The sequence below is a fragment of the Chiloscyllium punctatum genome, chromosome 39 (assembly GCF_047496795.1).
Source record: "Chiloscyllium punctatum isolate Juve2018m chromosome 39, sChiPun1.3, whole genome shotgun sequence".
Lineage (NCBI taxonomy): Eukaryota > Metazoa > Chordata > Chondrichthyes > Orectolobiformes > Hemiscylliidae > Chiloscyllium > Chiloscyllium punctatum.
Window position 1 is genome coordinate 66604590 of NC_092777.1, and position 24179 is coordinate 66628768.

General features: G+C 40.7%; 1 protein-coding gene across 3 annotated transcripts in view; it reads left to right on the forward strand.

Moving 5' to 3' along the window:
• The window catches only part of LOC140464167 (C-Jun-amino-terminal kinase-interacting protein 4-like), a 277366-nt gene that overhangs the window by 239618 nt on the left and 13569 nt on the right, over positions 1-24179 (forward strand). For all 3 annotated transcript variants that reach the window (XM_072558981.1, XM_072558982.1, XM_072558983.1), the window contains 6 exons: positions 3057-3179; positions 4140-4220; positions 7346-7413; positions 18476-18624; positions 20314-20485; positions 23145-23258. In XM_072558981.1, coding sequence (XP_072415082.1) covers positions 3057-3179; positions 4140-4220; positions 7346-7413; positions 18476-18624; positions 20314-20485; positions 23145-23258 — 707 coding nt within the window. The remainder of the gene's footprint in view (positions 1-3056; positions 3180-4139; positions 4221-7345; positions 7414-18475; positions 18625-20313; positions 20486-23144; positions 23259-24179) is intronic.

Sequence of the window (24179 nt, forward strand, 5' to 3'; positions counted from 1 at the left end):
CTAACTGTTACCCAGCTACCTCTGTTCTCTGGCGTAACTATGTCCCTGTAGCTTCTATCTATCAGCCTCTCGAATAATCCTCAGTTCATCCAACTCCAGCTCCAGTTCCCTAACGCGGTCTGTGAGGAGCTGGAGCTGGCTGCACTTCCTGCAGGTGAAGTCGGCAGGAGCATCAGTGGTCACCCCTACCTCCAACATCCTGCAGGAGGAACATTCCACTGCCTGCGCTGCCATAACTCTACACTTAGTCTCCAAAACAAGAACACTAAGTAGCTTACCTGTTCAGCCGACTGAGTCCTTTCTTTTTAGGTTCGAGGAGGAGGGAGAGTGGGGGACACTACACGTGTAGTGTCTCGGGTTCCTTCTCCACTCAACATTCTTACCTTCCCAGAAGCCTCTGTTGGCGACTTCCGTGTTCCCGCTCCTAGTTGAAAAAAAACAGACTGCGAAAAGAAAAACGTTAATTTAAATTGGTCTCCACTTACTTTCCGGCTCCCCTCTCTGTGCGCCTGCTGTAGCACTGAGCTAACATGACGTCCCAACTCCTGTGGTCAGTGCTCTGACCAGTAACTTGTTGGGCCAAATGGCCTGTTTTCACACTAGAGATTCTATGGTCCCCTCTCGTCAGCCTATCTATATATTGAGTCAGGAACCCTTCCTGGACGCACATAACAAAAACTGCTCCATCCAGACTATTTGAACTAAGGAGGTTCCAGTCACTTAGGGAAGTTAAAGTCACCTATGACAGCAACCCTGTTACTTCTGCACCTTCCCAGAATCTGGCTCTCTATCTGCTTCTCTGTGGCTGTTGCTATTGGGAGGTCTGTAGAGAACTGCCAATAAAGTGACTGCTCTTTTCCTGTATCTGACTTCCACCCAAGAGAGAGATTTTTTAAAAAGACATGAGGTGCAGTTATTTCTCGCAGAGGGTGGTTTGTGTATGGAATGAACTTACTGAGGAAGTGATGGGTATGGACACAGTTAGTGTTTAAAAGACATTTGGATAAGGACATGAACAGCAATGGTTTGGAGCGGTGAGTCAGGAGCAGGCAGGTGGGACTAATTTAGTTTCGAATTATGTTCAGCGTGGATTGGATGGACTGAAGGGTCTGTTTCCATGCTGTATGACTCTATGTAAATGTATGATGCATTCTTTGATATTTGAAGACAAAAACACTTGAAAAGAATTCAATACAAGTACAGAAAGAGACATTGCAATGTGACTGCATCAATAAAGGAATTAGTGAAATGACAAAGAAAAACCACCAAAAATCAAAAATTAGCCCTTGAAAGGAAAGGTTATTTTGATCACTGTTCCTGTGACTCCGTTACAACTGCTTTGAAAAATGCCGTTTGTGTGTCTGCATCACAACAGAGTGTTGGTCAGTGGGGACCTGTCTATACATCTGTGGTCAAGACCAGTTATATTTGCATTTTCACTTATATTTAGTCTGCTCCACAAATGGAGTTGCATAAACATGGTCCTTTCATGAAAAATGCCATAAGATGTAGAAATGATATTTTTCACATGAAGTTTCTGTACTTTCCACTAGAAATACACCACCGATCTTCCTTTTGTTTTGAGGCCTCGCACCCTCCACCATTTGGGTGGCATGGTGGCTCAGTGGTTAGCACTGCTGCCTCACAGTGCCAAACACAATTCGATTCCACCCTCTGGTGACTGTGTCTGTGTGGAGTTTGCACATTGTCCCATCTCTGTATAGCTTTCTTCCCACAGCCAAAGATGTGCAAGTTGGGTGGATTGGCTTGTAATGTCCAAGGATATATAGGTTAGCTGGGTTAGCCATGGTTAATGCAGGGTTATGGGGATAGTGTAGAGGGGCTGGACCTGTGTGGATTACTCCTCTTCCACGGGTCGATGATGGGCCAAATGACCTGTTTCCACACTGTAAGGATTCTGTTATTCTATGATAAAGCATTGTAACCTGCAAGGTTATGGACCAGAGGCTGGTCAATGGGATTAGAATGAATAGCTCATGACATCCAGTTGAATAGGTGATGAGTGTGTGAGTAACCTCCAAGGTTTATGATTTACAGTAATCTGTACAAACTGGGATTCATTCTCACATCTTTCCTTCTTCTTTATCAGGTTGTCTGATTGAGGGACCATCTTTGGCCAGTAGTTTAGTCAGTTGAATATGTCCTCCACATAATCATTATTTTGTCACTGTCTATTGCATCTTTTTAGAATAATTCCTAATATTTCAGTGCATGCAGGTGCAGCCAAGTAATTAAGAAAACTAATAGAATTTTTGCTTATTGTGAGGAAAATTTAATACAAAGTAGGGAAGTTATGCTTCAGTTATACTTAGTATTGGTCTCTTTATTTAAGGAAGAATGCAAATGCATTGGAAGCAATTCAGAGAAGGTTTGCTCGAGTAATACCTGGAATAGGTTGTTGTTTTATTAGTTAGACTGGCTAAAGCTTGTCTCTGTTTAATTTAGAACAGCAGGAGGTGATTTCATTGAAATGTATAAAATTATGAGATTTGTTGACAGGATGTGATTCTCCTCTTACCGGAGAATCTGGAATTGGGAGTCACTGTTTAAAAATAAAGCGTCACTCATTTAAGACACTGGTGAGGAGAATTCTTTTCTCAGAGGGTTAAGTATCTTTGGAGATCTCATGCTCAAAAGACATTTGAAGCAGGATCTTTGAATGTTTTAAGACAAAGATGGGAGGGGGGGTAATGGGGTGAAAGGTTGTTGGAGTTAGGCGTGAATGTGGAATAATTAGATCAGCCATGAACTTATTAAATAGCAATTGGCCATCTCCTGACCCCTATTCATAATTGAGCTTCAAGAATTGAATGCAGTTCTGATCTGTAGTTTCTCATGCAAGAGGCTCCAATTCTTGGATATGGTTTAGGCAGCGGAACTGCAGGGACAGTTTTGCTATCATTGCAATCAAGTGAAAATGACAAGCAACAGAAACATTAGGAATATATAATGACATATTAAAACTATGTGGAGGGTATTGCTACAAGGTATTCTTGACTCTGAACCAGGTTGCCATCTTTTGCTTTTTCCTGCAGGGAATCTGACCTGTATAAAGATGGTGTATCTGCACTTCCACAGGATCAAGATCTGATGCGTGAGGAAGCAGAGAAGATGAGTAGCGTTTTGCCAACAATGTGGCTTGGCGCACAAAGTGGTTGGTGAGTTATGGCACCAAGGTGACACCCTTAATGCAGATGTACATTATACCTTCACTTTAAGGCAGTTAAGATGGTGTAATCAGTCTTTTACTCTCATGACCTCAGTCTGAATCCAGTCAAAACTGATGGAAGGAAAATGATTTTAAAGATTCCATTTGGAAATAAGATAGACAATCTTAAAGTTGTTCTGTGGGTGATAGCCAATAGCTCAAAGCCATCTTTTATTCTGTACAAATTGTTATTTCCCTCCAGCCAGTTGTTAAGCATATTGGTGCAATAAGAGGTGCTAACCTGGTACGGTAAAATTGTTGGCAGAAAAAATGGGAGCTGGACTATGGAGCAGTCTGTTCTGTTCCTGAGCATCATTTCTGGTAAATCTGGATCTTAAAATTGGGAGGGACTTTAACCTCTGAAACAGATGTTCTTAATCTGATTCATCCAAAAAGAGAAAAGCATTCATCTGCATTTTAGACACTGGTGTTGTAAAGTTATGGCGTGGTTAAAGGGAAGCAAAGTGAGCGGTGTTCATTTTCTGCAGTGATTGGCTAACTATGCTTCAGAAGTTTTCACGTGGGTTATATATTCATTCAGGACCCAAATTTGCTGGATGTAATCCTTGCAAATGGAATTCCCATTTATAGGATGGAGCTTCCATCTCCATTGTAGGCTAACAGTACTCACGATCCAAGTCAGTGGGTGAAATTGGAGCCCACCTTGAGGATGATTCAGAATCCTGCAAATAGTCAGGATCCTTGAAGAAGGAGCATAGATTGTTGCTTTTTGGGCAAGGGAATAGAATGAACCCCACCTCAATTTGTGGTTTCTTGGGTCAGGTGGATCCCCAAGGTGTGCTCCCACTCACTGCAGCTATTTAAAGGACCAATCCACCTTGACCCTTCCTGCAATCTTTTCAAAATAAATTATGAAGAGACGGTGAACTTTTTGTTTGTTCTCTTGCAGTTTGTATGTCCATTCCTCAGTAGCTCAGTGGAAGAAATGTCTTCACTCCATTAAACTGAAAGACTCTATTCTCAGTATTGTGTAAGTTATAAAAGGTTTTGAGATACTTAATTTATTAGTTATCAGACATGATGGTTTATACTTTAACAACATCAACAACTATATTTTAATCACTTAGTATTCACTAACAAATTTTCAAAGTTCTAGATATCTAACCTTTGGTCTTTGGCCCTCCGTTCAAATTTCTGCAGCTACTGATTTCCTCAACTCATCCTCACCTGCACTTTCAATCTCTTTAATTTCACTAAGGGCTATCATCTTCTTTCATCCTGGCCATTTCTTCTCGTGTGACCGTCATCTACCCTTGCTTAAATTCAAGAATGGGGACTTTATAGGATTTGTGGACAACTGTTCTAACTATTCACCAACCCAAATCTGGCTAGACAATTTTAAAATACTAGTGGGTTCTGCTTTCATTGCTAAAACTAGTCAAGAATCAACTTGGACAGCAAAGATAACCCTAGATTTTACTTTGCTGTAAGTGATCTTCTTATACATTTCTTCCCTGTCCCCTCCACCTGTACTTTCAGCAACAAACACATCAGTGTGATTAAGACAATCTGATCAGCAGCCTCTGTACTATTCCTTTCTTCAAATAGTCCACCCAACCAAACTTCTTTTCATGCTTCACCCTGTTATAGTCCTGAACTTGCTTCCTTCTATAGCTTCTCCTCAGTTAGCTTTCTTCCACTCTCTGACTTCATCTTGTCTATGACACCCAGGTGAAGGTGAGTACTGCAGATGCTGGAGATTAGAGTCAAGAGTGTAGTGCTGGAAAAGCACAGCAGGTCAGGCAGCATCCGAGGAGGAGGAGAATTGATGTTTCAAGCAAAAACCCTTCATCAGGAATGAGGCCCAGTCCTATTGCCACTAAACATCTGGTCACTCAACTTGCCCAGCTGACGTCACTTTAATCTGATCTGAAGAGTTTTCTCTCTTTAGCTGTTGGCTCCCTTGCTTTCAAATCTGCTGTCACCACACATCTCCTTTAAAAAAAAAAATCCTTGAATTGCATAATCCCATCTCCAAACATCCCTGCCCCACACTGTACTCCTTCATGGGACAAGGGCTAGCATTTGTTGATGGTCTGTATTTGTCCTTTGAACGGAGTGTTTGCTCAGTTAGGAGTCTACCATATTGCTGTGGGTCAGGAATCACATTGGAGGCCTGATGAGGAAAGGATTACAGATTTCCTGCCTGAAAAGACATTCGCAATCCAGATAGGTTTTTGCAAAAATCAAGACTGGATGATGGATAATGAGAATTGAATCCATGTCCTCAAAACATTAGCATGAGGTTCTGGTTTACTCGTCGAATGGTGTAAGGACTGTGCCAATGCTTCCCCAAACTCCCTTTCAAAAACAAAATATCCAGAATGTTGGAAATCTGTAATCAAAACAAAAATGCTGAAATGCTTAGTAGGTTAGACAGGGTCTATGCAAAGAAGTCCATGTTTCACATTGATGACCTTTCCTCAAAACTGATATCTTTCATTGTCCTGAGATGTAACTTTTTCCACTCCACAGGTGTTGCATGGCCTGCTGAGCATTTCCAACATTATTTACTTTATGTTCTAAACTCCCCTTTCTCTCCAAATTCCTTGAACACGTTGTCACCTCCTAAATCCATTCCTGTACTTCCATGTTTGAATTCCTCCAACTGGGCTTTTGCCCCTGCCACTGTACCAAATAGGCTCTTAACAAAGTCATAAATGACATCTTGTGTGACTGTGAAAAATACAAGTTATCCCTCATTCTCTTTCTTGACCTGTCTCCAGGATTTGACACAGTTGACCACACATTCCTCATCTCTCCACTATTGTCTAACTGGGTGGGATTGCCATCACCTAGTTTAATTCATCTTGACCTAATGTAAACCAGGAAATCACTTGTAATGGCTTCACTTCCTGCTACCACACAGTTTCCTCTATCTGCAAAGACCTATCCTTGGCCCTTCCTATTTCGAATTCACTTGCTGCCCCTCTGTGACATTTTCCAAAGCCAAGGGTTAGTTTTCAAATGTACACTGATTGCACCCTGCTCTACACATTGTCTTATCTTGACTTCTCCATTTTTTGCTGAATTATCAGATGATTTATTTATATCCAGTATTGGAGAAGCAGCAATTCTTTCCAATTTAATATTGAGGAGATGTTTTAGTCCCCAGTCCAAACTCCATACCCTAGCTACCGACTCCACCTGTTTCATTGTCAGCAAACTGAGATTGAACTCCTCTTGATGTCATTAATTGAGGCATAATGTACAAAAACAATTAAGGTATGTTAAATCTGGTTAAAAGAATTTCAAATGTCTTGAGGTTTAACTGTGAGGTCATTCTCCATTTTTGATCCAATCAGAATCAGGGCTTAATAATCTATCCTGACTGGCAGATATGTTATCTCTTTTTATCAATTAATAACTAGAGTTATAATGATGATATAGACAGAGAATGATTATTTAATCATTTTAGCTGCATCCAATTAATTTTCCACAATTAATAAGGATGAAAAATAAGCTTTCAAGAGTCCATTTTTCTTTAATACTCTGATATGATTAAGATATTAAATGCAGTCACTAAGCCCCTGAAGTTCTGAATTTGATGTGTCCATGTAATTACAAAACTGGCTGGTTTGGTTAATTTGATTTTCACATTGCTTCTAGAGGTAACTGCACAGAGTTGATGCTTTGTTGTACGAAGTTATTTTCTAAGAATAATGTGGAAGTAAATACCCAAAAAACTGACCATGGTTTGTTGCTATCCAGTTCTCTTTGAATTTCCCAGTTGATGTTGGGTCATCATCCTTCTATTTACGCATACAAAGGTTCTTAACACTAGTGGGCAACCTCCCAGAGCTAGAGAAGGCTACATCATACAGAATATGAACTTTTTTGATTGTATGCATGCAATGGACGTGATCAGGCATTTAACAATGTCCTCCTAAAAAGAAACTGCCTGAAGCTGTTGTTGATGGAGAAGATGTATTTGGAATGTGTATGTCTAAATAAATACTTACAAAAGTGTGTACGAATTAGGTCCAGTTCTTTTGTTCATCTTTTAGCTTTTTGGAGGGTAATGTGGGAAAGTTACTGCTGGAAAGATGGTCCTTGCATAAGCCTTTCAGTTATACCTAGTTTCTCTTTTACCAGACATTTAAAAGGAAGAGTATTAGTAGCATTGGCTGATGGCACCTTGGCAATCTTTCATAGAGGAGTAGGTAAGTCACTATAACATTAACTGCATTTCTGTGTTCTGAATGAGAAAATATTAGTATTGTACCAAGCCACACACTCTAAAGTTAAAAATTCACTGTCCCCTTCCCTAAAATTAGATTTAGTGTAATTTTAAGGTTTAATTATACTATACCTAATTCATGAAGAAAAGAATGTTCCTAGAAAGATTCCAAGGTTAGATCCAGTTCTGTACTATTAGGTTATCTCGGGATTTATAATTGCAATGTGACAAGTTGACATAGTCAGTTTCCATTATAAATGTGGACACAGAAATACATAATAGTAATGTATTAAAAAAAGCCTGATTATGATTGCACTGTGACCGAGTGCAGTGCATATTTATTCCCAGCCATGATTGCCTGTTTATCTGAAAAATTGCACTTGGTCTTAGCTCCTTGTGTGCAGTACTTATATTGGCCAAAGTGTGACACATTTGCAATAGAAAGTTTTCATTATAAACACAATGACTGCATTTGTAAAAGCTTGCTCGAATGAGGTGAATATCACTTGCAAGTTAAGCACTTGTTGAGCATCACTTGGTGATGAGCCATTATGAATAGAGCTTATTGGCTGTCTAGGTCATTTCAAGGCCGTGAAGAGTTGTTGCATTAAGAATTCATATGGGTCTGGAGTTAAATATAAGCAAGTCAAGAAGACCAAATTTCCTGCCCTGAGGAAATGAGTGATAAGTTTTTAGAACAATCCAACATATCCATGTTCACCTTTACTGAGACTAACTTCAGATTTTAGATTTATTTAATTGAGTTTAAATTCCCAAGTTCTGTAGTCAGATTTGAACTTGACTCCTGAATCATTTATGCATTTGGATTAATAGCCCAGTAACAAGCACTTTGGTACATTGACCCCTAAAACAGTAACCGTGAGAAAGGTTTCTAAAGATTAATGTGTAGCCCACCCAATTTTGAGCATTTCTTTGAAGTGTTTGCTTGTATGTTGGGTTGTTGCACAGTGTTCAAGGCCAGACCAGGTACGATCATAACCAAAGATCATAGGAAACAGGAACAGGACTAGGCCATTCAGCATCTCGAGCCTGCTCCACTATATGGTAGGATCATGGCTGATCTGACATTCCTCACTTTCTTGCGTTTTTCTTGTTGCCTTTGGTACCTGACTATTAGAGTCATAGAGATGTACAGCATGGAAACAGACCCTTCAATCCAACTCATCCTTGCTGAACAGATATCCCAACCCAATCTAGTCCCACGTGCCTGCATTTGGCCCATATCCCTCCAAACCCTTCCTGTTCATATACCCATCCAGATGCCTTTTAAATGTTGCAATTACCTCCTCCACTTCCTCTGGCAGCTCATTCCAAACACGTACCACCCTCTGCTTGAAAAAGTTGCCCCTTAGGTCTCTTTTATATCTTTCCCCTCTCACCCTAAAGCTATACCATCTCGTTCTGGACTCCCACACCCCAGGGAAAAGACCTTGCCTATTTATTCTGTACATGTCCCTCATGATTTTGTAGACCTCTATAAGGTCACCCCTCAGCCTCCGACACTCCAGGGAAAACAGCCCCAGCCTGTTCAGCCTCTCCCCATAGCTCAAATCCTCCAACCCTGGCAACATTCTTGTAAATCTTTTCTGAACCCTTTCAAGTTTCACAACATTTTTCTGATAGGAAGGAGACCAGAATGAAAGGAAAGCATACCAAATGCTGCCTTCAATATCCTGTCTACCTGTGACTCTACTTTCAAGGAGCTATAAACCTACATTCCAAGGTCTCTTTGTTCAGCAACACTCTCTAGGACCTTTACCATTAAGTGTATAAGTCCTGCTAAGATTTGCTTTCCCAAAATGCAGCACACTGCATTTATTTAAATTAAATTCCATCTGCCACTTCTCAGCCCATTGGCCCATTTAATCAAGATCCTGTTGTAATCTGAGGTAACCTCCTTCGCTGTCCACTGCACCTCCAATTTTGGTGTCATTTGCAGACTTACTAACTACACCTCTTATGCTCACATTCAAATCCTTTATATGTAGTAGTGGACCCAGCACCAATCCTTGTGGCACTCCACAGGTCACAGGCCTCCAGTCTGAAAAACAACCCTCCATTACCACCTCTATATTCTACTTTTGAGCCAATTGTGTATCCAAATGGCTAGTTCTCCCCTGTATTCCATGATCTAACCTTGTCAAACACCTTACTGAAGTATCTATCTCAGCCCCAAATATACACAAGGACCCTGCATCCTCTACAGCAAGGAGTTCCAAAGATTCTCAACCCTCCAAAAGAAGAAATCACTCCTCATCTTAGTCTTGGAATAAAGGGCTGCTAATTTAAGGCTGTCTTCTGGTCTAGACTCACTCATGAGGGGACGATCCTCTCAAGGTGGAGCGTGTGAAACCCCGAAAGAATCCTATATGTTTTAAAGAGATTGCCTCTCATTCTTCTAAACTCCAGTGAGCAAACCGGTTTAGCCTTTGTTCGTACGACAATCCCTCCTTACCAAGGATCATCCAAGTGACCCATCTCTAAGCTACCTTCAATGAAATGGTATCATTCCTGAAATAAGGGGCCTAAAACCATTCTCACTACTCCAGTCATGGTCTCACCAGCCCCTGGCACAGTTGCAGTAAGACTTCTCTACCCTTATACTCCCATTCCCTTTGAAATTATGGCAACCATTCCATTTGCCTTCCTGATTTCCTGCTGCAGCCGTGTGTCAGCTTTAAGTGTTCCATGCACAAGAACCCCAAAGTCCATTTGTGTTACAGCTTTCTGCAGTTTTTCTTCATTTAAATAATAATGTTTGTTCTTCCCTGCAAAATGAACAAGTTCACATTTGCCCACATTATACTCCCTTTGCCAACTTTTTGCCCACTCAGTGAACCTGCAATATCTCTCTGTAAACTTTGTATTCCTCTCACAACTTGATTTGCTTCCTATTTTTGTTATCTGCAAATTTGGCTGCAGTACATTCACTTCCTTCCTCCAAGTCATTGTTGTTGTTCCAGAATCCTATGAAACCCCACTGGTTACAGATTGCCAACCCAAAAATGAATCCCAGTTCTGCAGAAGGGTCATTGGACCTGAAGCTTTAACTCTGATTTTTCTCCACAGTTGCTGCCAAACCTGCTGAGATTTCTCAACATCCACAGTTCTTTTGTTTTTTTTTAATGAACCCCTTATCCCCATTTGCTGTTTCCTACCCGTTAACCAGTTCTGTATCCGTACCTCAAACGGCATGGGTTCTTATGACTTAACCTTTTGTGATACCTCTTAAGTGTCTTCTGGAAGTCCAAATACAATATATCTAATAGTTACCTTCTATTCAGTCTGGTTCAAACTACCTAGAAAACTCTCAGTAATTTCCCTTTCATGACACCATGCTGACTCTGTTTGATTAGGTTATGATTTTTCAAATGTTTTGCTATGACTTCCTTTACAAATGATTCCAATTTTTTTAACCATAGATGTTAGGCTAACCTGCTTTTTGCTTCCCTCCCCTTTTGAATAGAGCTGTCACATGAGCTGTTTTCCAATCTTCTGGTACTTCTCCAGAATTCAAGGATTTTTGAAAAATTAAAACCAATCCTTCTACCACTTCTATCTTTTTTAGGATCCTAGGATGCAAGCCATCAGGGTCAAGGACTTGTCTGCCTTTAGCCCTGTTAGTTTGTCTAATAAAACTCCCCTAGTGAAAATGATAGCATTTAATTCCTCCCCCTGTTTTCTTTAATATTAATTGGATGTTTGAAGTATCAGGGATGCAAAACGTCTATTCAACTCCTCCACAATTTCCTTGTTCCCCAAAACGTTCTTCCTAGACTCAGTTTTTGAAGGGGCCTTTTTCCCTTTAACCATTTTCATCTTTTTTATACATTTAAAGAAGCTCTTATTGTCAGTTTTTATATTCCTTACTAGTTTGCCCTTGTTTATTTTCTCGGTCTTTATTATCTTTCTAGTCTGCCGTTGCTGGAATCTGAGTTTATTCCAGACTTTGGAGTTATCACTGACTTTCACCTCATATGTTTTTACTTTAAACTTAATACTCTCCTTAATTTCCTTGGTTAGTCATGGTTGGTTTATCTCTCTGTCAGACTCTTTACTCCTTATTGCAATGAAACTTCGCTGAGAGTCATGAATTACCTCCTCAAATGCCTGCCACTGCTTGCCTACTGTCATTGCTGCTAATCTATCCACCCAGTTCACTTTAGCGAACTCTTTTCATTCCAACTCACTTCAAGTTAAACTCGGTTGTTTCCAACCCACGTTTTTCACTTTTGAGCTCAATATTAAATTCTGTCATGTTATAATCACTGTTTCCTCGGGATCTTTTACTCCAAGGTCATTTATTAAACCTGCCTCGTTACTAGATCCATTATAACTCCCTGTTTGACTCCTTGACACATTGCTCTGGGAAACTAATCCTAACGCACGGAGTTCATTATCACAGCCACACTTTCCAATTCGATTTATCCAATCAACATGAAGATTAATGTCACCCATAATTATTTTACATTCACCTATTATTTGGTGATTTATATTGTTTCTAACAGAATGGCTACAGCAGGTCTGTACACTGTCTTCTTTCCCTTGCTGTGTTTTTTAAACCTCCTCCCAAATGGACTCCACATCATCTGAGCCTAGATCATCTCTCGCTTCTCTTATTAACAGTGCTACCCCACCTCTTTTCCATCTCTCTTCTCTCTCCAAAAGATCAAATATCCCTGAATGTTACATTCCCAGTTTTGAACTCCGTGTAACCACATTTCCATCACAATTATGAGAACATACAATTTACCTCTATTTGCACCATCATTTTGTTTACCTTATTCTGAATGCTTCATGCATTAGACACAAACCCTTGGTCTATTATTGAACTTCCCTGTAATTCTATAGTTCCTTAATACAATATGACAATTCACGCATTCTATCCATTCCTTTATTTTCTGGTAGCAATCAGTCCAGTCACTAACCCGCAATTCTCCTTCACCTTTTGATTTTCTAATTTTCCAGGCAACTGAAACCCCATTATTTAGTTGGAGCTCTAGTTGTAATTTGCCAGGACTCTGATCTCAGTATGATTCTAGTGGAGCCTGTCCCATCAGAACAGCTCCGTCCTTAACCAGTACTGATGCCAATGAATCATGAAAGCCTAGTGTTACGATCATGTTCACTTAAGTGTCTACTGTCTTTTTCCTCATCCACTCCATATTGAATTTTAATCAGGATTGTTGGAGTGCTTGGTATTTGTTAAAATCGTGAAGGGAAGTCAATGGCCTAGTGGTATTATCACTGGACTGTTAATCCAGAGACCAGGTCATCTTCTGGGGACCTGGGTTCGAATCCTACCATGGCAGATGGTGGAATTTGAATTCAACACAAATCTGGTATTAAGAGTCTAATGATGACCATGAATGTTGTGGTTCTGTTCGCTGAGCTGGGAATTTGTGTTGCAGATGTTTCGCCTCCTGTCTTAAGTGACATCCTCAGTGCTTGGGAGCCTCCTGTGAAGCGCTTCTGTGATGTTTCCTCCAGCATTTGTAGTGGTTTGTCTCTGCCGCTTCCGGCTGTCAGTTCCAGCTGTCTGCTGCAGTGGTCGGTATATTGGGTCCAGGTCGATGTGCTTATTGATTGAATCTGTGGATGAATGCCATGCCTCTGGGAATTCCCTGGCTGTTCTCTGTTTGGCTTGTCCTATAATAGCAGTGTTGTCCCAGTCGAACTCATGTTGCTTGTCATCTGAGTGTGTGGCTACTAAGGATAGCTGTTCGTGTCGTTTCGTGGCTAGTTGGTGTTCATGGATGCGGACCGTTAGCTGTCTTCCTGTTTGTCCTATGTAGTGTTTAGTGTTTTGCATGGGATTTTGTACACGACATTGGTTTTGCTCATGCTGGGTATCGGGTCCTTCGTCCTGGTGAGTTGTTGTCGGAGAGTGGCTGTTGGTTTGTGTGCTGTTATGAGTCCTGGTGGTCATAGTAGACTGGCTGTCAGTTCAGAAATGTTTTTGATGTATGGTAGTGTGGCTAGTCCTTTGGGTTGTGGCATGTCCTCATTCCATTGTCTTTCCCTTAGGCACCTGTTGATGAAATTGCGGGGGTATCCGTTTTTGGCGAGTACATTGTATAGGTGTTCTTCTTCCTCTTTTTGCAGTTCTGGTGTACTGCACTGTGTTGTGGCCCTTTTGAACAGTGTCTTGATGCAACTTCTTTTGTGTATGTTGGGGTGGTTGCTTCTGTAGTTTAGGACTTTGTCTGTGTGTGTGGCTTTCCTGTATACCTTTGTGGTGAATTCTCCGTTCAGTGTTCTCTGTACCATGACGTCGAGGAATGGGAGTTGGTTGTCCTTTTCTTCCTCTCTAGTGAATCGGATTCCTGTGAGTGTGGCATTGATGATCCGGTGTGTGTTCTCTATTTCTGTGTTTTTAATGATTACAAAGGTGTCATCCACATATCTGACCCAGAGTTTGGGTTGAATTTGCGGTAAGACTGTTTGTTCTAACCTTTGCATTACCGCTTCTGCTATGAGTCCAGAGATGAGTGAGCCCATGGGTGTGCTGTTGATTTGTTCATATATTTGGTTGTTGAATGTGAAGTGTGTTGTGAGGCACAGGTCCAGTAGTTTGAGTATGCCGTCTTTGTTGATAGGTTCCCCGTCTTGTCTGTTCTGTATGTCCAGCAGGTTGGCTATTGTTTCTCTGGCTAGGGTTTTGTTGATGGAGGTGAACAGTGCCGTTACATTGAATGAGACCATGGTTTCTTCCTTGTCTATGTGTATATTTCTGATGATGTCCAAGAATTCCTGTGTTGACTGTATAGAGTGTCTGGATCCGCTGATCAGGTGTTTCAGTTTCTGCTATAGTTCTTTAGCCAGTTTGTATGATGGTGTCCCTGATAGTGATACTCTGGGTCTAAGTGGGATGTTTGGTTTGTGCATTTTAGGTAGTTCATAGAATCTGGGGGTGTTGTTGCTTTCAGGTTTCATTCTCTGTAGGTCAAACCTGGTTATCTGTCCGTTTCTTTTGTAGGTTCCTCAGTGTGTTGTTTATCCTATTGGTGAGCTGTGGGGTGGGGTCAAATTCCCTCTTTTGGTAGGTGTCTTCCTGTTTGCCCTATGTAGTGGTTTGTGCAGTCCTTGCATGGGATTTTGTACACTACATTGGTTTTGCTCATGCTGGGTATCGGGTCCTTCATCCTGGTAAGTTGTTGTCTGAGACAACAGGAAGACAGCTAACGGTCCGCATCCATGAACACCAACTAGCCATGAAACGACATGATCAGCTATCCTTAGTAGCCACACACTCAGATGACAAGCAACATGAGTTCGACTGGGACAACATTACTATTATAGGACAAGCCAAACAGAGAACAGCCAGGGAATTCCTAGAGGCGTGGCACTCATCCACAGATTCAATCAACAAACACATCGACCTGGACCCAATATACCGACCACTGCAGCGGACAGCTGGAACTGACAGCCGGAAGCGCCAGAGACAAACCACTATAAATGCCGGAGGAAACAGCACAGAAGCGCTTCACAGGAGGCTCCCAAGCACTGAGGATGTCACCTAGACAGGGGATGAAATGTTTGCAACACAAATTCCCAGCTCTGCGAACAGAACCATAACATCGAGCACCCGAGCTACAAATCTTCTCCCAAACTATGACCATGAATCCTTTGTCGATTGTTGGAAAAACCCATCTGATTCAATAATGTCCTTCAGGGAAGGAAACTGCTGCCCTTACCTGGACTAGCCTACAGAACCACAGCAATGTGGTTGACTCTTAACTGCTCCCTGGGCAATTAGGGATGTGCAATAACTGCTGGCCTAGCCAGTGATGTCCTCATCCCATTAATGAATAAAATAATTTTTTTTGAAAATTGAACCTGTTTCTCCCACACCAATCGTTTGAACCTCGAATTTACCTTTTTAATGTTTTTGACCCTGTGCTAATTAGTTCATGACTGAGGTAATAATCTCAGTTTACTCCTTTTTTGTTTCTACTTTTTAGTTTTGCCCCTATCTGCTCATAATCCCTCAGCGGAGTTTCAGTAAGGCTGGCAGATTTCCACTCCTGACAGACCTGAGTAAATCGGTCTTTTTTTAAACAACAATCCAATTACTATTTTAGTAAGCCGAGCATTTAATTCCAGTTTAATGAATTGATTGAAATTAATTTTTCCCAATTATAATAGCGCATTTCTCTGGATCAATAATCCAGGCCTCTGAATTACTGATAACATTCCCACTGTACAACTACTGCACCCTTATCCCAATTACCATTTTGACTGTCCAATCACTAACAGCTCAAACCCATAACATTTCTTTGCTGATGACCTTTCAAACAAAGTTTTGACATTAATGAACAGGACATCAAATATTTGACATGCATTTTGATTACACACTCCTTTCCAGGTTTGCAAAATGATCATTTGGAACCTCCATTCGTCAGGCACACACAAGATTTTGGGGGACTTGTGGGAAGGTGTTTCCCCTTGTGGCAGGATCTGGGGCTAGAGGGCATAATCTCAGAATGAGGAGTTGTGCATTTAAGAAAGCAATAAAGTGCAATTTCTTCTCTCCCAGGGTCATGCATGTGGACAACTTTACCATAAAGGGCTGTCCAGACTCTCTTGTTACAAAACCGCTGTATTTAACAACTTTGTTTGAATTTCTTGCCTCTTCTAAGATGCTACAAATCATCTCCTTGATCATACTTTTGGTCAACTGGCCTAATAATTCTTTGTGTCTGCATCATATTTTGTATTATAGTCATTCCTGCAAAGCGCCATGAGTTTAGTTTAGATAAATGCGAGATGCTGCATTTTGGAAAAGCAAATCAGAGCAGCACTTGTATTTAATGGTAAAATCCTGGGGAGTGTTGCTGAACAAAGATATCTTGGAGTGCAGGTTCATAGTTCCTTGAAAGTGGAGTCACAGGTAGATAGGAGAGTGAAGAAAGTGTTTGGTTTGCTTTCTTTTGTTGGTCAGAGTATTGAGTACAGGAGTTGGGAGGTCATGCTGTGGCTGTACAGGATACTGGTTAGGCCACTGTTGGAATATTATGTGCAATTCTGGCCTCCTTCCTATCAGAAGGATATTGTGAAACTTGAAATGGTTTAGAAAAGATTTACAAGGATGTTGCCAGGGTTGGAGGATTTGAGCTCGGGAGAAGCTGAATAGGCTGTAGCTGTTTTGCCTGGAGTGTTGGAGGCTGAGGAGTGACCTTTATAGAGGTTTACAAAACCCATGAGGAGCATGGATAGGATAAATAGGCAAGGTCTTTTCCCTGGGGTCGGGGAGTCCAGAACTAGAGGGCATAGGTTTAGGGTGAGAGGGGAAAGATATAAAAGAGACCTAAGGGGCAACTTTTTCTCACAGAGGGTGGTACGTGTATGGAATGAGCTGCCAGAGGATGTGGTGGAGGCTGGTACAATTGCAACATTTAAGAGGCATTTGGATGGGTATATGAATAGGAAGGGTTTGGAGGGATATGGGCCAGGTGCTGGCAGGTGGGACTAGTTTGGGTTGGGATATCTGGTCGGCATGGACGGGTTGGACCAAAGGGTCTATTTCCATGCTGTACATCTCTATGACTCTATCTGAGGCATTTTACTCATCTTCGTCTTAAAAGGGAGACCTCTTTAGATCTTGTCTGTCATCCAAGGAAACATCCTTCTAGTAGCCATCCTGTCAAGTCCCTTTAAGATCTTACAGCTTTCAATAAGGTTCCCTCTCCTTCTGAGCTCAAATGGGTATCAGCCTTACCTGTTCCATTTTTCTTCTAAAGATCTGCTCCATATTCCAGGAATGAGCCATGTGAACCCTCACTGAACTGCTTCTAATGTAATAAGTTCCTTTTCAGATAGAGACATCAAAACTAGACATACTCCAGTTGTAGTGTTACTAAGGCCCTGTACAGTTGCAGTAAACCTGCCTACTTTTGTATTCCTTGCAATAAAAGGCATCTTTTCATTAGTTGCCTTAAGGATTTGCTGTGCCTGTATACCAATCTGTTGTGATTCATTTATCAGGACACTTAGATCAACTATACCATAGAGTCTTGCAATTTTCCTCAATGTACTGCTATCTGTGTTTCATGGGGATGTTCTCAATTTCCTATGTTATACTACCATCTGCCAGATTTTAGGCCACTGACTTGTCTACATCCCAAATTTGGCTATAATACATTAGGTCCCTTCATCCAAATCATTGATCTAGATTCTTAATAGTCGAAATTCCAGGATGCAGATGATGTTTGCTATTTTCCAACCTGGTGGACCCTTCCTGGATCTGAGATGTTTGGAATATTATAACCAGTGCCTCTTCTACATCTGCACACACTTCTTTTAATGCCTTAGGATACATGCCATCTGGTCCTGGAGTTTGACCTGGTATCTTTTCCCTCGTGATGGTTTTAAACTACTCCTCCTCTCTGTACCACCTTCCTCCTCTTCTTCCCAACCCTAAACCGCTAACTTTAGCTTCAAGATTTTGTTTTTATTTCTAAGGCTGAGTTAGATTCTTGATTAACAGGAAGACATGGTATATATGGGGTAGACTGGAAGGTGGGGTTGAGACTACAATCACATTAGGCCAAGTTTTTACTAAATGGCAAAGTAGGCTTGAGGGAAAGAATTCTGGATTAGTGGTGCTGGAAGAGCACAGCAGTTCAGGAAGCATCCGAGGAGCAGTAAAATCAACGTTTCGGGCAAAAGCCCTTCAGGGTATTCCAGCATCTGCAGTCATTGTTTTTACCTTGAGGGAAAGAATGGCCTGCTCTTAATTCATATGTGACTCTTTACTGCCTTCTGGATTTTCAGTTGTATCAAATTGCTACAGAGCAAAGCACCTTGTATGTGTGTCCCGAGACCAGGTGAGCTGCAGTGTTTCAAGAAATGACTCCCCGCCATCATTAGGGATGGGAAATAAATGCTGGCATTTCCCATGATACTCCTATCCCAGGAGTGAGTATCTTTTAAAATGAGAAAGGCTGTATTATTGATGTTTTGTTTTCTCAAACATTGTAATGGTTAATTGTATTTTAATATAGCCGTTGTTTTTTCCTTAGATGGCCAGTGGGATCTAACTAACTATCACCTTCTGGACTTTGGCCGGCCTCATCACTCCATTCGCTGTATGACTGTTGTACATGATAAAGTATGGTGTGGTTACAAGAATAAAATCTATGTTATACAACCAAAGGCCATGAAAATCGAGGTAACAACTTGCAAAGCACTCGTAGTTCTCCGAAAATGGATAGATTTATCTTGCTCTTAAGATAACGTGAAATGTGCTATCTTGTCAACTTTTCTTGAATTACGGGCCTCTGTAAGAAGAAAAAGAGTGTTAAACTAATAAAATTGATAGCAAGTTATCCACTGTGACACTAAACTGCATCTCTACCTTCAGCAAGATCTGAAAATGGTGGAGAAACTCGGCAAGTCTGGTAGCATCTGTGGAGAGAAAAACATCGTTAATACTTCAGGTCCAGTGAACCCCCCCCCCCCTGCAATGAAACGTCACTAAATTTAGCACATTAACTCTTGGGGAGGCAACGTTCTATTGGTATTATCACAAGACGATTAATCCAGAAACCCAGGTTCTGGGGACCTGGGTTCAGATCCTGCTATGGCATATGGTAGAATTTGAATTCAACACAAATCTGGAATTAAGAGTCTAATGAAGATCATGAAACCATTGTTGATTGTCAGAAAAACCCATCTGGTTCACTAATGTCCTTTAGGAAAGGAAACTGCCATCCTGACCTGGTCTAGCCTACATGTGACTCCAGACCCACAGCAATGTGGTTGACTCTTAACTACCCTCTGGGCAATTAGGGGTGGGCAATAACTGCTGACCTGGCCAGTGACACCCACATCCTGTGAATGAATGAAAAGAAAATTTCCTTTTCTTCCCACAGATGCTGCCAGAGCTGCTGAGTTTCTCTTCACTGGTTAGTTAATGGGATTTTATCCATGCTTTCCCAATACAAGCACCCCAGTACTGTCAGAGTTACCATATCCTCCACCAGAAACAAGAATGACTAGGTATTTAGTCGTATCCGATTTAAGAACTGATTGCTTATAAGCCAGCAATGTCTCCATAACACACTAGCCTGAGCAATGTGTTGAGCATGAGGCTAGCTCCCAGGTTGAGGTGAAAAGTATGTTTGTGATGTTAATCCTACCGCAATAGGCTAGATTTCATGCATGCAGTTTTCCATTGTTATTATGATCGTGCTAGAATAGGAATTGCCACACACTGTTGTTTCATTGAAAGTAGTTCAGTACTTTAAAGAGTATAAAAGATTGAAAACTATTTATTTTGTTTTTAGAAAGATTATACCAAGAAACTGCTGACTTTGATGCTATGTAGCCCAATGTATGAGTGATGCATATACATACATATCGGTAATTGCTTACCTTATGCTCTGGCTCTGCCTTGACACCGATATCTAGGCGAGCTGATTCAATCCAGCAGTTGACTTTGTCACATTTGCTCTCTACCCCCCACCTGATCAATTGATGTCAGAAAGTACCCCTTATTGTTTCAGTGCTACACCGTTCACTTTTCTTTCCTCCCTTTCCAAAGCAGAAATCATTACTGGTGAAATTTCACTCTCTGGTCAGAGGCCAGAGCATAATGATTGATCAAGAAGATGATTTTGTCAATGCACAGCTCATTAGACATGTCCAGGCCTTTTATCCAGATTCCAAACTTCTACCTTGAAAATAAATGTGTGAGCAATACATCAAACAAATTAGAAAAATCTAACTGATGATTTTGTAAAGTGCACATGCATAAGTATGGAATGATTATCGCTGTCTCAGTAGGAATTCTTACTATTCTAACATTGGTAACGTTATTGCACTTCAGAAAAATGCTCTTATACTTGTGCCTCCCCAGAAATCCTTTGATGCCCACCCACGGAAGGAAAGCCAGGTGAGACAGTTGGCTTGGGTGGGAGATGGGGTGTGGGTTTCCATCCGTCTAGACTCTACCCTTCGCCTTTACCATGTACATACCTACCAGCACCTACAAGATGTAGACATTGAACCGTATGTCAGCAAAATGTTAGGTGGGTGATCACTATGGTTATTTCATGATTTGTATATTCTGTGTAGGAATATTGATGTTATCCTTTTTAATCAATTTTAACTGAACTGTAAAAAAACTTTTAAGTTAAATTCAAATATTTTTCAGTTTTCTACCCCTCTCTCCAAAACAACAGTTGGTGTCCCTTGATTAAAGGACTTTTAATTCAGTCTTTTGTTTCGCATATATATTGTTTATTCAGAACAGTTTTTTAAAAAAGAGGGTTCATCAAATAAGAATAGGAATGCAGGAAAATTTCACTATATTAGCAGAGAGGTGGAAAATACAGGCCATTTCATTCGAATGAGTGGGTTCTGCATGATGATGGTAAACAAGGAAAGAAAGACATGACTATGCAACATGATCTCAGGGGTATTGCATAACACTTGTTAGGGTCATAGAAGCATACAGCACAGAAGCAGACCCTTCGGTTCAACTTATCAATGCTGACCAAGTTTCCCAAAATAATCAAGTCCCACTTGCATTCTTTTGGCCCGTGTCCCTCTAAACCTTTTCTATTCATGTACCTATCTAAATGTCTTTTAAATGTTGTAACTGAACCTGCATCCATCACTTCCTGCATCTATCAAACCACCCTCTATCTTAAGAAGTTGCCCCTCGGGTCCTTTTTAAATCTTCTTACCGCTCTTCTTAAAAACATGTCTTCTAGTTTCAAACATCCTCGTCTTAAGGTGAATAGCAAAGGTCTCTTCCTTATCTATACTGTCATGATTTTATAAACTTCTGAAAGGTCATCCCTCAACATCCTACATTCCAGTGAGAAAAGTCTCAGCCAATTCAGCCTCTCCTTATAACTCAAACCCTGCATTCCCAGCAACATCCTGGTACATCTTTTCTGAATGTTTTCCAATTTAGTAATATCCTACCTATAGCAGAATGACCAGAACTGTACACGTTACTCTAGCCTCGCCTCACCAGTGCCCTGTACAATCTCCATATGACATCCCAACTCCTATACTCAAAGATCTGAGCAATGAAGGCAAGTGTGCTAAACACCTTCTTAATCACCCTGTGTACCTGTGATGCAACGTTCAAAGAAATGTATACCTGAACGTCTAAGTCTCCCTGTTCAACAACACTACCCAGGGCCCTACCATTGACTGACTGTATAAGTCCTGCCCTTGTTTGTTGTACCAAAATGCAATATTTCACAATTTATCCAAATTAAATTCCATCCGCCACTCCTCAGCCCATTCCCCCAATTGATCAATGTCCCTTTGTAATCTTAAATAACCTCCTTCACTGTCGACTTTACCAGCAATTCTGGAATGAAGGAGAAGATACATGAAAGACAGATGGAGTCAGAGATAGGAAACTATCTAAAATAATATGAAACATTGTAAATACTGAAAATATGTACTGTATCATTTGGCATTTGTGAAGAGAAAAAGCAGGTTATGACATTAAGTATGAAACCTTTAAGATTGTTATGAATGCTTCGTGATTTTCCAGCTTTTCCAGTTTTTAGTGTAAGTAGAGAATTGAGATACTGTGGAGAGTGTGGTGCTGGAAAAGGACAGCAGGTCAGGCAGCATCCAAGGAGCAGGAAAATCCATATTTCAGGCATAAGCCCTTCGTCAGGAATGAGTTGAGATACTGTGCTTATTCTCCCTAGTTCAGAACAGGCTGTGAGGTTCAAAAGGAAAACATTGCACTTTTGGAGGTCTTTAAAATTAGCAATTTTGCTGATGAATAAGGAAAGAACTGCCTGCTGCTTGGTGAGGCCCTGCCATTAGCGTAAATTTGTCGTCAAGAGCAAAGAGAAAGACTTCTACACAGGATTGATGGAGCATGGAATGCTTTCCTGTCAGGAATGGATAAGGCAAAGGCAGTTGTATTTCAACAAGGGAAAATATGGATAGACTGGTGATGTAATGTAGGAAGCCATAGGGTGAGACCAGGACAAAATTGTTTCAAATTGGTCTGGAAAAGAGTTAAGGTGGAAAGCTGAATGTCCCTCTGTGCTGTAAATTTATTTGCTTTATATCTTAGTATATCCCTCTGCATCTTGCCTTCAAACACCAATCTAGCTAGCTGCATGTATGTTTATTTAGCCATTCCAAGCATTTTTATTTCCAATACCAGATGATTAAAGGCTGTAGAGAGATTAGTTGAACTTGTATTTTAGCCTCAGATGTAGCTATTAATGACAACAGGTGTCCAAAAATTTTAGGGTTTACATGTTCACTCACTTCTTTAACTTGATGATTTACTGTACACAATGAGTGTGCAGGTGGGGTTGGTCTTCGTAAGAGAGAGTTTGATCCAGATTAATCTCTAATTCTTTTAGGAAAAGCAAGGTTTTGAATAAGGTTATGCTCTTTGGAGGAATATTTGAAATGTGGCAACTATTCCTCCAAAGAAACCAGCTATATCATTCATCAAAGCACCAGTGAGCTGGAGGTGGGAATAATTCTGATCATGGATGATATGTTCATGGGGAAGAGAAAAGGATATTGTTATCTGGTTGGGAAAGAACTGTAAATTTTACATCAGTTTAATTTGAAATTATTTATATTTGGAGAGAGGAGGTAGCATACTCTGGCTTCTCCAGGGTAACTATAGTTACTTTATATGTTCTTGTTTGAAATTACCATTACTTGTTGGTATTTGTTTTTAAGGTACTGGGAAACTTGGTTTCTCTTTTGTGCGAATCACAGCTCTCATGGTATCCTGCAACCGTCTGTGGGTGGGCACAGGCAATGGTGTAATCATCTCCATCCCTCTAACAGAAAGTAAGTGATGGGAATCACTTTGGGAAGGACAAAGTGATTTTTATGTGTGCATCTTTGCTTTCCTTCTGGCACCCAAGTATGCTATGTATCTTTGTAGTAAAGTTTAGTTCTTAGGTACAGAAATTAGCTTATCCTCTGGTGAGTGGGAAGGGAATTTTCCTGTTGCCTTTTATAGTTCTTTGAGCTATTTGAACTTAGCTCTAAATGGTAGCTACATCAGGTAGGAATAGCTCAGACCTCTAGAAACACTGCATATTGATCATACATTTTACTGTCTGGCTTGTTTTATGTATATAATCTCATGCTGTGCATTGATATCAACCAGCCCTAATTTCCGTTATACCTCTTAATGGAAAGTCTCAAAAAGAAGTGCTAGAGGGGTTTTGTTTTATCCATACACTGGATGTGGCCATGTCCAACAAGACCAACATTTACTGTCGTTCTTGCTAGTTCCTTTTGAGAAGTGTGATCGTGAACTGCCTTCTTGAACCACTCCAGTATTGTTAGGGAGTAAATTCCAGGATTATAAACCAGCAGTAGTGGAGAAACAATAGTTCAAAGTCAGGATGATCTGTGACATGGAGGGAATTTGAAGGTGGAAATGTTCACATGCTTCACCTGTTCTTTCTAGATGATCGCGATGATGGTCTCAAAGAAGTTGTCACAGTGAAACGTTTGGATAATAAAACTGTTGCTGTTTTGCGCAGGTGGTGGGGGGTTGAGTTTTGATGTTGAGATACTGTTATGTTTTAGCTCTTGTATAAAATTCCTGTTCACAGTAAAATGTCTTGAGGAAACCTGAAGTATGTATACACTCCAATTTGGACAGATACACTCAATATAGATTCCAAGCAGTATAGTACGTTTTCAGTGTTCAACTCTAAATTATAATTTAAAAATATTTGTATCAAAAGGGCAGCT